This window comes from Phascolarctos cinereus, unplaced genomic scaffold (genome assembly GCF_003287225.1).
Source record: "Phascolarctos cinereus isolate Bilbo 61053 unplaced genomic scaffold, phaCin_HiC Scaffold_2;HRSCAF=192, whole genome shotgun sequence".
In the NCBI taxonomy this organism is placed as follows: Eukaryota; Metazoa; Chordata; class Mammalia; order Diprotodontia; family Phascolarctidae; genus Phascolarctos; species Phascolarctos cinereus.
The window spans coordinates 39,307,977-39,323,931 of NW_027555625.1; the positions used below are offsets into that span (position 1 = coordinate 39,307,977).

Consider the following 15,955-nt stretch of genomic DNA (forward strand, 5'->3'; position numbering starts at 1 on the left):
TAGACTGGACTTGGTGGTGGCTGTGGCAGATGTCCTATTTTGTTTATAAGCAGGGGAAGCCTGTCTGCTTTCCCAGGGGAGATGAGATCTCTCTAAGTCTAGAGACCAAGAGGTGATAATTGTCTACACAAAGAACAGAATTAAGAGAGGAAAGAGCTGAATTAGATAGAAAACTAAGATCAGGGAATCAACAAAATTTATAGAGAGTGAAGGGCCCAGGCTTAGATGAAATGGAGATGGGAGCTGGGGGGTGAGGAAGAGGGACTCAGAGATGCTATGTTCTACTAGGTGTGGTGAGGAGAATGTGTCCCTTGCGTTGCTGAGGAGAAACGTTTATTCTTGTCTTCTGTGTTTCTGTTTTATCTTTCTGAAAGCTAAAAAGAAAAAAAAATATTGCTTGTCTTAACCTTTTTTTTTTTGATGAGGAAACTTATGTCAAAAGGAACAAAATGGTTATTCAGTTGCTTTTTTGCTATTAAAGGACATCTTCTGCTTTCCTCCACTGATGTCTTGGCACAGCCCTGCCTCACTTAGGTGCAGTTCACTTGCAACTCAAGCTATCCTATCCTGATGTCATTGGTTCTCTTTCAGAAAGAAGAAACAACAACGACCAGCCCCCACCTTGGAATGTTTCCCTGTAGACAACCAGCTGGAGCCAGGTTGGTCCCTGAAATTCTTACCCCTTCTGTTAGGATTCAGGGCATGAAGGTCAGAGCACCCACTTGTAAGTATATGACTCATCATGTGGAAGAAATGAGGAAGGAAAGAGAAGAAAGGAGCATTGCCGAACTGGAACTCAACAGTTGGGCCCCCCAGTGGGGCAGCTACTACTCCTGACAGATTGTTGTTTGAACTTCATTATTTTAAAAAATATATACATTGTTAAATTTTCAACATTCACTTTGTAAGATTTTGAGTTCTAAATTTTTGCACCAGTGTACACCTCCACCAACAATGCATTGGTGTTCTCATTTTTACACATTTTCCCCAGCATTTTCCTCTTCTGTCACATTAGCCAATCTCATAGGTGTGAGGTGGTACCTCAGAGTTCTTTTAACGTGTGTTTCTCTAATCAATAGTGATTCAGAACATTTTTTTATATGACTATAGATAGCTTTAATTGCTGTATGTGAAAAGTGCCTGTTCATATCCTTTGACCAATTTTCAATTGGAGAATGACCTGTATTCCTACAAATTTGACCCAGTTTTCTCTATGTTTTAGAAATGAGGCCTTTATCAAAGATACTGGCTGTAAAAATTATTTCCCAGCTTTGTGCTTCCTTTCTAATCTTGGTTGTATGGGTTTGTTTGTGCAAAAACTTTTAAATTAATATAATCACAATCACCAATTTGCATTTCATAACGTTCTCTTTTTCTTGTTTTGTCATAAGTTCTTCCCTGCTCCATAGATCTGACAGGCAAATTATTCCTTGCTCTCCTAATTGCTTATAATATCAGTCTTTATATCTAAATCATGTACCCATTTTGACTCTGTCTTGATATGGTGTGTAAGATGTTGTTCTGTGCCTAATTTCTCCCATACTATTTTCATTTTCCTAGCAGTTTTTGTCAAATTAGTTAGTTCTCATAACAAAAGCTGGAGTCTTTGAGTTTATCAAATAGTAGATTACTATTGTCATTGACTTCTGTGTCTTGTGTAACTAAACTATTCCAGGGATCTGTTACTGTATTTCTTTGCCAGTACCAAGTAGTTTTGATGATTGCTGCTTTTTTATAGTTGTAGATCTGCTATGCCTAGGCCACCTTCCATTGCATTTCATTTAATTCCTTTGATATTCTGGATCTTTTGTTCTTAGAGAACAAAATTATTATTTTTGGTACTTTGATTGGAATGGCAATCAATAAGTAAATTAATTTGGTAGAATTGTCATTTTGATTATATTAGCCAGGCATACCCATGAGCAGCTGATATTTTCCCACTTATTTACACCTGATTGTTTCTTTATTCTTAAGGGGACCAATGAAATCGGGAAGGTGATGTCTTGACTTGCCAGGGAGTTGGATTTAAGTGAGGCAGTGCTGTGCAAAGTCACCAGCCTCACTCTCTTCTGTAAAGCCACGTGGGTCCAGTGGCAAGACATAGATCAGGATGACTATAAATGGTTCCTGAAACCTGAGAAAGAGAAATGAAAAATTGAGGCCTGGTAAAGACCTCTCTCCCACTACATCTGGGACCATCTTGCCTATCATCTTAATCTATGTCTTAGCACAGGCCTCTGTTGGGTCAGACGGGGAGAGTGAGCCTGATATCTTTGCATAGCCCCTTCCTCACTTAAATCCAATTCACTGGAAAGTCAAGACATCCCCCTCCTGTTGTCACTGATGCTGTTCCAGAAAGAAGGATAAACAACAAAACAACAACCCCCCCCACCTTGGAATCTTTCCCTGTAGACAAAACCAACAAGAGGCAGCTTGGCTCCTCAACTTCATACCCCATGGCTTAGGATTCATGGCATGAAGGACAAAATAAGCAGAATGAAGCCATTTTCCTTGCTCAGATCAGCCAGGGTGGCTGGCATCTTGTGACTGGGCTTTGCTAGCTTCTCCTCTTCCTTCCTAAAGGCAAAAGAACTTGTCATGGATCTCAAGATTGGAAAATCCATTTTGCTGTGCACTCATGGGACATCACCCAGGGGGCAGGCTGGCTACCCTAGGATCTCCATTAAAGATGCTTTATTTCTCTACTTGTGGCTCTGGGTGATTTCAGGACTTGATTCTCCCTTCTTAAGTAGGACTTGTTAATCAATCAATCAATCAATTAATCAATCACTTATTCAACAAGCAATTGATTACATGATTCCTCTGTGGTAGACTTTATGGATACATTGCGTCTGGATATTCAACATATTATTACCTAAGCATCTGCAAAATAAAGATGAGGAAATTTTCAGGGGGAAAGTTACAAAACCTTCTCAGGTACAAGCCTAGAGTTGAAAGACTCTGAGTATTCTAAAAGGTAGAGGGGAGGGCCTGCCTGGCATCTATCCAGTACAAAGTCATGGAGATGGGAATGTTGGGTGTGTAGAAGAACAAGATCAGGAATTGTCACCTGTGCCTTGGGGTGTTGTTGCCTTCTGACTCCTTGAAGGCTATGGGATGCCCTAGAGTTTGCTGAGCTTAGACTTGGTGTATATGATGTGAGACCTGCTTGAGTTCTTCATTACCCAATGAAGGCGAAAAATGTGAACTGGCCAATCACAGAAGATGATTTAAGCCCTTCTGGGGTGAGATGCCAACAATCCTCTGGGATGATCTGTGAGCGAACCTGAAATTTTCCTGCTGTGTCAGCAACCAGAAGATCAGATTAATCTTGCACAGATATCCTGAGTCAGGGGCACTTCCTTGCTTTTATGGCCTCAGAATCCCCCATCCAAGTAAATGAAACACTGTTAGGGAAATATCAGGAAGGATATTGAAGCCCTATGTAGTGGTTAGTGAAATGTTACTATTTAAGGAAAAAATTGTTGGGAATTTGTTAAATAATAATACCTGCTATTTGTCACTTGCCTGTTGCCACAGGGCTCTGAAATATGTAAAAAGAGTATGGGTGATATCTTTTGATTCATGTGGTAATTTTGTTGAAGTGAGGCAGAGCTGTAGGAAGTCGTCAATCTCACTCTCTTCCAGAGTGATCAGAGTCTAGTGGCAGGACAGAGTCAAGATGACTGATGATGGCTGAACATGAAGGGGGTAACCTTGGCATTTTCCATGTCTAACCAAGCTCTAAGTGCTCCACAGCCCCTGCTTCAGCCACCTTTGTGGCCATTGTAAAAGATTGTTCTCATCTGCCATTCCACAAAGGGACATCTTCACAGCCTTTGGTTAAACATGCCATTAATTCACCAATGGGATTGAGACTCCTTGGTTGCCTTCAATCAGGTTACCTCTGTGTGTGTGTGTGTGTGTGTATGTGTGTGTGTCTGAATGCTTTGGTCCCCTTGACCACTTGTGTGCTTGTGGTCATGAATGCTAATTCCTCTAACCCCTCTCTGATCTGGTTCTCCGCTGCTGCTGCTCTTTCCAGGCCCTGCCCCTCTTCATGGGGAGGGCACTATCCTGGCCCTGAGAATAGGGATAGCAGGCCTGTTGTCCTCAAATGACGTTTTCAGACATCTATCCCTGCAGATGGCAGCATGAATGACTGGACAGTTCCAGTGAGTTCCCAGGGTGAGGAGAAAGACTGGATCCATTCTAAGATGGGTTGCCTCAAGAACTTTAGGGACTGTTCCATACACCTTGCTGTCCTGGATGGGAAAAGCAGCCAGAGCTGAGAGTCCAGGTCGTTCTCCTACATTGTCTACAGTTTCCTCTTCAGAAGCAGCTCAGGTTTCTGGACTTAGGATTGAGAGCAGAGGACAGAGTAAGAATGAGAAGCAGACCCCGTGGGAAGGTTTGTGGTCCCTGGTAAAGCACACCAGGCAGAAGATTCTTTCTCTTCCTCCTTTTTCTCTCTCTTCTTACTCTTTCTATCTCAACCAGGGTCCCTGGTACAAATGGCTCCTGCAGCAGGGCTGAATTGGCCCATTTCTCCCCTGAGGGCAGTGGTTGCCCCAAGCCTGTGACTCTGGGGAAGCAGCTGCTGCTTGCCTCTGCTGAAGGGCTGAGCAGCCTGGGAGGTTTTTGTTCAGGGCTGAAACACTGTGGGATGTAGCACTATAACGCAAAACAGTAATAATCTGCCACGTCCTCAGCCTCCACTGCACTGATGGTGAAGGTGAAATCTGTCCCAGAGCCACTGCCACTGAACCGGGCAGGGACCCCAGAGTGCAGGGTGGAAGCAGCATAGATCAGGAGCCTGGGAGACTGTCCTGGTTTCTGCTGGTACCAGGACAAGTACTTGCTAACGCTGGAACTGGTCTTGCAGCTGATGGTGACTTGGTCTCCTGCAGCCACAGACAGGGAGGCTGGAGACTGGGTCACCTCAATGGCTGCCTGGGATTCTAAAGGAGAAGAAGAAAGAGATTGCAGTGAATGAAGCATCCTGTGTAGAGACAGTGAATGCAGGAGTAGTTCCCTTACCCTCAGGCTGTGTCAGAGATGCCCACTGGAAAACTCCTGTTTCTAAAGTGATGCCAAACTATGGGTCATTGGAAGTCTTACCTTGAGGCCAGAGCAGTAGCAGCCAGAGGAGCAAGGACTGGGAGAGCATTGTGACCCTGGCAGAGCTGGAGGCAGAGCACTCTGAGCTCAGAGGGAGACAGATGGGAGATATTTGTATCTCAGGCTGGGTTTGAGAAGGTGCCTTGGATATCACCATGCAAAACAGTGCTGGCCCAGCCTGAAGTGAAGGACCCCAGGAGTGGTTATATGCACATGGAGGGAGTGGCCCAATTGTATTTCCTGGAAGGCTGCACCTCCCATGGCCTCTGTTTTTATTGCTGTTTTAAATGCACCTGCCTTAGGCTGGACATGGTGGTGGCTGTGGCAGGTGGCCAGTTGGGGTTATAAGCAGGAGAAGCCTATCTGCCTTCCTAGGAGAGATCCGATGGCTCTTGGTCTAGAGACCAAGAGTTGACAAGGGTCTCTGCAAAGAAGAGAATGAAGAAAGAGAGGAAGGAGCTGAGTTAGAAAGAAAACTAAGACCAGGGAAGTAACAGAATTTATAGAGAGTTAAGGGCCCAGGCTTAGATGAAATGGAGACGTGTGTCTGTGTGTGTGTGGGGGGACTTGGAGATTCTGTGGTCAACTATGTGTTGGGAGGAGAATGTGTCCCTTGCGTTGTTGAGGAGAAACATTTTTTCTTGTCTTCTGTGTTTCTGTTATATCTTTCTGAAAGCTAAAAACAACAAAAAAAAGATTGCTGGTCTTAACCTTTTTTTTTTGTAGATGGAGAAACTGAGGCCAAAAGGAGCAAAATAGTTATTCAATTGCTCTTTTCCTATTAAAGTACATCTTCTCCTTTCCTCCACTGATGTCTTGGCACAGCCCTGCCTCACTTAGGTCCAGTTCACTTGCAAGTCAAGCTGTCCCTTCCTGATGTCATTGGTTCTCTTCCAGAAAGAACGATAAACAACAACCAGCTGCCACCTTGGAATCTTTCCCTGTAGACAAAACCAGCTTGAGCCAGGTCGGCCCCTGACATTCTCACCCCTTCTGTTAGGATTCAGGGCATGAAGGTCAGAGCACCCATTTATAAGTATATGACTCATCATATGGAAGAAATGAGGAAGGAAAGAGAGAAGGAAGGAGCATTGCCCAGCTGGAACTGAACAGTTGGGTCCCCAGTGGGGCAGCTACTACTCCTCACAGATTGTTGTTTGTACTACATTCTTTTAAAAACTACATTTATTTTTACTTTTCAACATTCACTTTCATAAGATTTTGAGTTCTACATTTTGCACCTGCTTACTACTCCAGCATCAATGCATTAGTGTTCTAATTTCTACACATCTTCTCCAGCGTTTATCATTTTCCTCTTCTGTCATGTTAACTAATACAACAGGTGTGAGATGGTACCTAAGAGTTCTTTTAATGTGCATTTCTCAATCCATAGTGATTAAGAGCATTTTTTTTCATGTGACTATAGATAGCTTTAATTTCTGCATCTGAAAACTGCCTGTTCATATCCTTTGACCATTTGTCAATTGGGGAATGACTTGTATTCTTATAAATTTGTCTCAGTTCTCTCTGCATTTTAGAAATGAGGCCTTTATCAGAGATACTGGCTGTAAAAATTATTTCCCAGCTTTCTGCTTCCTTTCTAATCTTGGTTGTATGGGTTTGTTTGTGCAAAAACTTTTAAATCAATATAATCACAATCACCATTTTGCATTTCATAACGTTCTCTTTTTCTTGTTTTGTCATAAGTTTTCCCTGCTCCATAGATCTGACAGGCAAGCTATTCCTTGCTCTCCTAATTGCTTATATATCAGTCTTTTATCTAAATCATTACCCATTTTGACTCTGTCTTGATATGGTGTGGAAGATGTTGGTCTGTGCCTAATTTCTGCCATACTATTTTCATTTTCCTAGCAGGTTTTGTCAAATAGTTCTCATCCCAAAAGCTGGAGTCTTTGAGTTTATCAAATAGTAGGTAATTATTGTCGTTGACTTCTGCGTCTTGTGTAACTAACCTGTTCCAGGGATCTGTCACTCTATTTCTTTGCCAGTACCAAGCAGTTTTGATGATTGTTGCTTTTTAATAGTTGTAGATCTGGTACGCCTAGGCCACCTTCCATTGCATTTCATTTAATTCCTTTGATATTCTGGATCTTTTGTTCTTCCAGAACATAATTATTCTTTTTGGTAGTTTGATTGGAATGGCAATCAACAAGTAAATTAATTGGTAGATTGTCATTTTGATTATATTAGCCAGGCATACCCATGAGCAGGTGATATTTTCCCAGTTATTTACATCTGATTGTTCCTTTATTCTTAAAGGGGACCAATGAAATCGGGAAGGTGATGTCTTGACTTGCCAGGGAGTTGGATTTAAGTGAGGCAGTGCCTGTGCAAAGTCACCAGCCTCACTCTCTTCTGCAAAGACATGTGGGTCCAGTGGCAAGACATAGATCAGGATGACTATAAATGGTTCCTGAAACCTGAGAAAGAGAAATGAAAAACCGAGACCTGGGAAAGACCTCTCTCCCACACATCTGGGGCCATCTTGCCTCCTATCATCTTGACCTATGTCTTAGCACAGGCCTCTGATGGGTCAGAGGGGGAGGTGAGGCTGATGTCTTTGCACAGCCCCTGCCTCACTTAAATCCAATTCACTGGAAAGTCAAGACATCCCCCTCCTGTTGTCACTGATGCTCTTCCTCAAAGAAGGATAAACACCAAACAACAACAACCACCCCCCACCTTGGAATCTTTCCCTGTAGACAAAACCAGATGGAGCCAAGTTGGCCCCTCATCTTCTTACCCCATGGGTTAGGATTCATGGCCTGAAGGACAAAATAACCAGAATGAAGCGGTTTTCCTTGCTCAGAACAGCCAGGGTGGCTGGCACCTCATGACTAGGGCTTGCTAGCTTCTCCTCTTCCTTCGTAAAGGCAATAGAACCTTTCATGAATCTCAAGATTAGGAAATCCTTTTTGCTGTGCACTCATGGGACATCCCCCAAGGTGCCAGGCTTGCTACCCTAGGATGTCCATTAAAGATGCTTTATTTCTCTACTTGTGGCTCTGGGTGATTTCAGGACTTGAAACTCACTTCTTATGTATGACCCTGTCAATCAATCAACCAATCAATTAATCAATCACTTATCGAAGAAGCAATTGATTACATGATTCCTCTGTGGTAGACTTTATGGATACATTGCATCTGGATATTCAACTTATTCTTATCTTAACATCTGCAAACGAATATGAGGCAATTTTCAGTGGGAAGGTGACATTGCCTTCTCAGGTAGAAGCCTGGACTTGAAAGGCTCTGAGGATTCTAAAAGGTAGAGGGGAGGGCCTGCCTGGCATCTATCCAGTACAGAGTCATGGAGGTGCGAGATGGGAATGTTGGGTGTGTAGAAGAACAAGGTCAAGAATTGTCACCTGTCCCTTGGCGTGTTATTGCCTTTGACTCCTTGAAGTCTGTGGGATGCCCTAGAGTTTGATGAGCTCAGATGTGGTGTATAGGATGTGAGACCTGCTTGAGCCCTTCATTACCCAATGAAGGCCAAAAACATGGACTGGCCAATCAGAGAAGATGATTTAAGTCTTTCTGGACTGAGAGGCCAACAGTCCTCTGGGATGGTCTCTGAGTGAACCTGAAATTTTCCTGCTGTGTCAGCAACCAGAAGATCTGATTAATCTTGCACAGACATCCTGAGTCAGGGGCACTTCCTTGCTTTAATGGCCACATAATCCTCCATCCAAGTAAATAAACCACTAACTGTAAGAGAAACATCAGAAAGGATATTTAAGCCTTAAGTTGTGGTTAGTGAAATGTTACTATTTAAGGTAAAAATTCCTGGGAATGTATCTGCACCTGCTCTTTCTCACTTGCTTGGTGCCACAGGGTTCTGAAAAATGTAAAAACAGTATGGGTGACATGTTTTGATTCATGTGTGAATTTCGGTTAAGTGAAGCAGAGCTGCACGAAGTTGTCAGCCTCACTCTCTTCTGGAGTGATCAGAGTTTTAGTGGCAGGGCAGAGTCAAGGTGACTGGTGATGGCTGTACATGTTAGGGGTAACCTTGGCGTTTTCCATGTGTAACCAAGCTCTAAGTGGTCCACAGCCCCTGCTTCAGCCACCTTTGTGGCCACTGTAACAGATTGTTCTCATTTGCCATTCCACAAAGGGACGTCTTCACAGCCTTTGGTTAGACATCCCCTTAATTCACCAGTGGCATTGAGACCCCTTGTTTGCCTTCAGTCAGGTTACCTGTGTGCATGTGTGTGTGTGTGGGTGTGTGTGTGTTTGTGTGTGTGTGTATCTGACTGCTTTGGTCCCCTTGAATACTTGTGTGCTTGTGGTCATGAATGCTAATTCCTCTATCCCCTCTTTGATCTGGCTCCAGGGCTGCTGCTACTCTGTCCAGGCCCTGCCCCTCATCATGGGGAGGGCAGTATCCTGGCCCTACTGGAACAGAGATAGCAGGCCTGTTGTCCTCAAATCAGGTTCTCAGGCATCTATCCCTGCAGATGGGAGTTATGAATGATTTCACAATGCCAGTGAGTTCCCAGGGTGAGGAGAAAGACTGAGTCCATCCTATAGATGAGGTTGCCTCAAGTACTTTAGGGACTGGTTCACACACCTTGCCTGTCCTGGCTGGGGAAAAACAACCAGAGGTGAGACTGCAGGTCCCTTCCCCTGCATTGTCTACAGCTTCCTCTTCAGAAGCAGCTCAGGTCTCCGGACTTAGGATTGGGAGCAGAGGATAGAGTAAGAATGAGAAGCAGACCACATGGAAAGATTTGTGGTCCTTGGCTAAAGCCTACCAGGCAGAAGATTCTTTCTCTTCTTCCTTTTTCTCTTTCTTCTTAACCTTTCGACCAGGGTCCCTTTGACAAATGACTCCTGCAGCAGGGTTGAATTGGGGCCCAGTTCTCCTCTGAAGGTGATGGTTTTCTCAAGCCTGTGACTCTGGGGAAGCAGCTGCTACCCTCTGCTGAAGGGCTGAGCAGGCTGGAAAGGATTTTGTTCAGGGCTGAAACACTGTGGGAATGGAGCATTATCATACTGAGAACAGTAGTAATCTGCCACATCCTCAGCCTCCACTGCATTTATGGTGAAGGTGTAATCTCTGCCAGAGCAACTGCCACTGAACCGGGCAGGGACCCCAGACTGAAGGATGGAAAAAGTATAGATCAGGAGGTTGGGAGACTGTCCTGGTTCCTGCTGGTACCATTGCATTGCCTTGCTAATGTCGGAACTAGCCTTGCAGTTGTTGGTGACTTGGTGTTCTGCAGCCACACACAGGGAGGCTGGGGCCTTTGTCAATACAATGGCTGCTTGGGATACTAAAGGAGAAGAAGAAAGATTTCAGTGAATGAAGAATCCTGTGTAGAGAGAGTGCATGCAAGAGTAGTTCCCTTACCCTCAGACTGAGTTAGAGATGCCCACTGGAAAACTCCTTCTATCTCTAAAGTGGTGCCAACCTATGGCTCTTTGGAAATTTTACCTTGAGGCCAGAGCAGTAGTAGCCAGAGGAGCAAGGACTGGGAGAGCATTGTGACCTTTGCCGACCTGGAGTCTGAGAGCTCTGAGCTCAGAGGGAGACACATGGGAGATATTTGTACCTCAAGCTGGATTTGAGGAGGTGCTTGGATATCACCATGCAAAACAGTCCTGGTCCAGCCTGAACTGAAGGACCAGAGGAGTGGTTATATGCACACGGAGGGAGATGCCCAAATGTATTTCCTTGAAGGTGCGACCTCGGGTGGCCTCTTTTTTTATTGCTGTATGAAATGCATCTGCCTTAAGCTGGACATGGGGGTGGCTGTGGCAGGTGGCTAATTGTGATTATAAAAGGTAGGAAGGGTGGCAAGCAGTGGGGTTGGGGGCTCTCTTCCCAGAAGAGATCAGATGGTTTTGGGTCTAGAGACCCAGAGTTGATAAGTGTCTATGCAAAGAATAGAATTAAGAAAGAAAAGACCAGGGAACCAATGAAATTTAAAGAAAGCAAAGGGCCCAGAGTTAGATGAAATGTAGCTGAAGGTTACTTGGAAATTCTTTGGCTTACCAGGGGTTATGGGGAGAATGTGTCCCTTGAGTTGTTGGGGGGAGATGTTTATTCTTCTGTCCTTTATTTCTGTTACATTTCTAAAAGCTAAAAAGAAAGAATGAAAGGATTGCTTTTCTCAGCCTTTCTTTTTGTAGGCAGGGAAAGTGAGGCCAAAAGGAGTGACATGGTTATTCAGTTACCTTTTTCCTATTAAAGTCCATCATCTCTTTTCCTCCCATCAGAAAGTTTCCACACCAATCAACGGTGGGATCAAGCCTGTTGCACTTGTAGTATTTCCTGGTTGGTGAGATAGGGAGATCAAGTCACAAAACAATTTGAGAGGGGAAGACCCTCAGTGTTCCTAGACAGAACAGAAACAATTGCTATTTACACTCACTCTGAGCTGCAAAAGCTCAAACAATGACCAACAGAAGCTGGGGCTGGGACTTAGTATTGGCCAGTTGGTGAGACCCAGAGTGATTTGTATTTCAGGCATATGGAAGTATCTCCATTTGAATCTGAATGTGCTTTATCAAAGCCTGGTTTTCCAGAGCTCAATCTCAAGAAATTTGTATTCCTTTCATTAGAATACCTATATGTAAGTATATGACTCCCCACAGGGAGGAAATGAAGAAGGAAGGAAGGAGAGAAGGAAGGAGCATTGCCCAACTGGAACTGAACAGTTGGGTCCCGAGTGAGGCAGCTATTACCACTCACAGACTGTTGTTTGTCCTTTATTCTTGTTTAAACAAAATTATGTATTTTTAGTTTTCAACATTCACTTTTATAAAGTTTTCAGTTCTAAATTTTTCAGTCCGTTCACAACTCCACCAACAATGCATTAGCATTCCACTTTTCCCACATCATCTCTAACATTTATCATTTTCTTGTTTTGTCATGTTAGCCAATCTGATAGGTGTCATATGGTATTTCAGAGTTGTTTTAATGTGCATTTCTCTAATCAATAATGATTTAGAGCATTTTCTTATATGCTGTACTTAGCTTTAATTTGTTCATCTGAAAACTGCCTGTTCGTATTCTTTGACCAGTTATCAATTGGAGAATGACTTGTATTCCTATCAATTTGACTTAGTTCTGTATATGTTTGTGAAATGAGGGTTTTATCAGAGAAACTGGCTGTTAAAATTGTTTCCCAGCTTTCTGCTTCCCTTGTAATCTTGGGTTGCATTGGCTTTGTCCAAAACCTTTTTAATTTGATGTAATCAAAATTTTCCATTTTGCATTTCATATTTTCTGTGTCTTGTTTGGTCATTCATTCTTCCATTCTCCATAGATCTAACAGGTAAACTATTCCTTGCTCTCCTAATTACTTATAGTTTCACCCTTTATGTCTAAATCGTGTACCCATTTTGACCTTATCTTTTGGTATATGGTGTAAGATGTTGGTCTATGCCTAATTTCTCCGATACTGTTTTCCTGTTTTCCCAGCAGCTGTTGTCAAAGAGTGAGTTCTTATTCCAGAAGCTGGAGTCTTTGGGTTTATCAAACATTAGATTACTATACTCATTGCCTCCTGTGTCCTGCATACATAAACTATTCCAGGGATCTCCCACCCAAGAAATTTTGGTGATTGCTGCCTTAACATACAGTTTTCGATCTTGTATGGCTAGGCCACCTTCCATTGCATTTCTTTTCATTAATTCCCTTGATATTCCGGACTCTTTGTTCTTCCAGATGAATTTTGTTTTTATATTTTCTAGCTCTGCAAAATAATATTTTAACTGATAGGGCAGTGAATAAGTAAATTAATTTGGGTAGAGTTGATATTTTTATTATGTTAGCCTGGTCTACCCATGAGCACCCTGATATTTTTCCCATTATTTAGATCTGATTTGTCCCTCATTCTTCAAGAGGATCAGTGACATCAGGAAGGTGATGTCTTGACTTACAAGTGAACTGGATTTAAGTGATGCAGGGCTGGGCAAAGGAACCAGTCACACTCTCACCTCCAGAGCTCTCTGGGTCCAGGGGCAAGACATAGATCAGGATGTCTGGGTCCAGTGGCAAGACAGGATGACTGTAGATGGTCACTGCAACCTGAGAAAGAGAAATGAAAACCTGAGACCTGGGAATGAGCTCTCTCCCACTGCATCTTGGGCCATATTGCTTATCATGTTGACCTATGTCTTACTACTGGCCTCTGATGAGCCTGAAGGAGAGAGTGAGACCCATGTCTTTGCACAACCCTGCCTCACTTAAATCCAATTCACATACGGATAACGTCTTCCTGAGGAGGAAGTGATTGGACAAAGTAATAAGACTGAGGTGTAATTGTGATACATTTCGAATTAAATAGGATGGCCAATTGTGAGAGAAAAGCAACAAGATTTGACTGTTTCCTCCCAGAATCACATACAGGTCTGAATGGGCTTTATAAGGCCTGGTTTTCCAGAACTCAGTCTGAAGCAATCTATATTCCTTTGGTGATTGCCCCCAAATGCAAGTGTGTGATTCCCCATGGGGAGGAAGGGAGTAAGAAAGAAATTGAGGAAGAAAGGGAGAAATGAGGGACAGCTGGGTGGCACAGTAGATAGAACACTGGCCTTGAGATCGGGAGGATCTGAGTTCAAATCAGCCTTAGACCAAACACTTGACACTTACTTACTATCTGTGTGACCCTGGGCAAGTCACTTAACCCCAATTGCCCTAAAAAAAATGAAAGAAAGGTAGAATGAAGGAAGAAGCATTGCTAACTGGAGCTGGACAGTTGTGGAGCAATGGGGCAGCTACTACTCTTCACATTGGTGTTTGTTTCTTCATTCTTTTTAAAAAAAAAATTATTTATTTTTCGTTTTCCACATTCACTTTGATGAGTTATTGAGTACTAAATTTTTGGACCAGTTTACAACTCTCCTAACAATGCATTAGTGTCCTGATTGTTATACATCTTCCCCAGTGGGGCAGCTATGCCTCTTCACAGATGGTTGCTCATCCTTTGGTCTTGAAGATACTAATGACATCAGGAAGGTGATGTTTTGACTTGGAAGTGGATTGGATTTAAGTGAGGCAAGGCTGTGCAAAGTCTGCAGTCTCACTCTCTGCTCCAGAGCAATCTGAGTCCAGTAGTAAGATATCAGGATGACTGAAGAAGACCTCTGAGACCAGAGGAAGACAAGTGAAAACCTGAGACCTAGGAAAGACCTCTCTTCCATTGGATTCATGGCCATCACATTGTCTTCACCTAGAGGAAAGAGTAAGAATGAGGGCAGCTCCTGGAAGCAGACCCCGTGGAAAGATTTGTGGTCCCTGGCTAAAGCACAACAGGCGGAAGATTCTTTTTCTTCCTCCTTTTTCTCTCCCTTCTTCTTCTTTCCACGTCAACCAGGGTCCCTGAGACAAATGACTCCTGCAGCAGGGCTGAAGTGGGCCCAGTTCTCCCCTAAGGGCAGTGGTTTTCTCAAGCCAGTGACTGTGGGGAAGCAGCTGCTGCCCTCTGCTGAAGGGCTGAGCAGCCTGGGGAGGTTTTTGTTCAGGGCTGAAACACTGTGGGAATGGACTAGTATGAAATTGGGAACAGTAAAAATCTGCCACACCCTCAGCCTCCACTGCACTGATGGTGAAGGTGAAATCTGTCCCAGAGCCACTGCCACCAAACCGGGCAGGGATCCCAGCCTGCAGGGTGGAAGCAGCATAGATCAGGAGCTTGGGAGCCTGTCCTGGTTTCTGCTGGTAGCAGGCCATGTTGTTGCTAATGCTGCAACTGGCCTTGCAGGTGATGGTGACTCTGTCTCCTGGAGCGACAGACACAGAGGCTGGGGAGTGGGTCAACTCAATGGCTGCCTGGGATTCTAAAGGAGAAAAAGAAAGACATTTCAGTGAATGATGAATCTTGTGTAGAGACAGTGAATGCAGGAGTAGTTCCCTCACCCTCAGGCTGTGTCAGAGATACCCACTGGAAGACTGTTTCTGTCTCTGAAGTGGTGCCACCCTATGGCCATTTGGAATTCTTACCTTGAGGCCAGAGCAGTAGAAGCCAGAGGAGCAAGGGTGGGAGAGCATTGTGACCCTTGCAGAGCTGGAGGCAGAGAGCTCTGAGTTCACTGATGGACTGATGGGAGATATTTGTATCTCAGGCTGAGTTTTTGAAAAGTCCCTTGGATATCACCATGCAAAACAGTGCTGGTCCAGCCTGAAATGAAGGACCCCAGGAGTGGTTATATGCACATGCAGAGAGAGGCCTAACTTTATTTCATTGAAAATGTGACCTCTTGTGGTCTTCTTTTTAATTGCTGTAGTAAATGTACATGCCTTAGGCTGGACGTGGTGATGGCTGTAGCAGATGGCCAAGTGTGGTTACAAGCAGGTGGAGGCCTGTCTACCTTCCCAGGAGAGATCAGATGGCTCTGAGCCTAGAGACCAAGAGTTGATGAGTGTCTACGCAAAGAACAGAATGAAAAAAGAAAGAAAGGAGCTGAGTTAGAAAGAAAACTAAGACCAGGAACCAACAAAATTCAGAGAGTTAAGGGCACAGGTTTAGATGAAATGGAGATGGAGGTGACTTGGAGATGCTCTGGTTTACTAGTTGTTGTGGGGTGAATGTGTCCCTTGAGTTTTTCTTGGATGTTGGGAGAGAGAATATGTTTATTTTTCTCTTCTGTATTTCAGTTATATCTTTCTGAAAGCTAAAAAGAAAAAAAGGGGATTGATTCTTTCAACCTTTCATTTTGTATTTGAGGAAACTGAGGCCAAAAGGGGTGAGTGGTTATTCAGGTGCCTTTTTCATCTCATTTTCTCTACTCAGAAAGCTGTCACCTTGTATCAGGCCCTCATCATCTCTAGGGTGGACTCTTGCCATGACTGTCTGGTCGG

General features: G+C 43.8%; 1 protein-coding gene, 1 long non-coding RNA gene and 1 gene segment (V, D, J or C); 1 reads left to right on the forward strand and 2 right to left on the reverse strand.

Annotated features, from left to right (window-relative positions):
- Positions 1-25: 25 nt before the first annotated feature.
- Positions 26-2,705, forward strand: LOC144455754 (uncharacterized). Its single transcript, XR_013484484.1, has 2 exons — positions 26-112; positions 592-2,705. It is a non-coding gene; the product is annotated as an uncharacterized LOC144455754 (long non-coding RNA).
- A 1,965-nt stretch (positions 2,706-4,670) lies between these two features.
- On the reverse strand, positions 4,671-5,561 carry LOC110202917 (immunoglobulin kappa variable 1-27-like). The segment is given in 2 exon segments: positions 4,671-4,961; positions 5,122-5,561. Coding segments are annotated over 2 exon segments (444 nt in total).
- An 8,762-nt stretch (positions 5,562-14,323) lies between these two features.
- LOC110204017 (uncharacterized) overlaps positions 14,324-15,955 on the reverse strand; it is a 180,725-nt gene continuing 179,093 nt past the window's right edge. The window contains exon 2 of the mRNA XM_078149118.1: positions 14,324-14,934. Within this exon, the coding sequence (XP_078005244.1) occupies positions 14,324-14,934 (611 nt within the window). The remainder of the gene's footprint in view (positions 14,935-15,955) is intronic.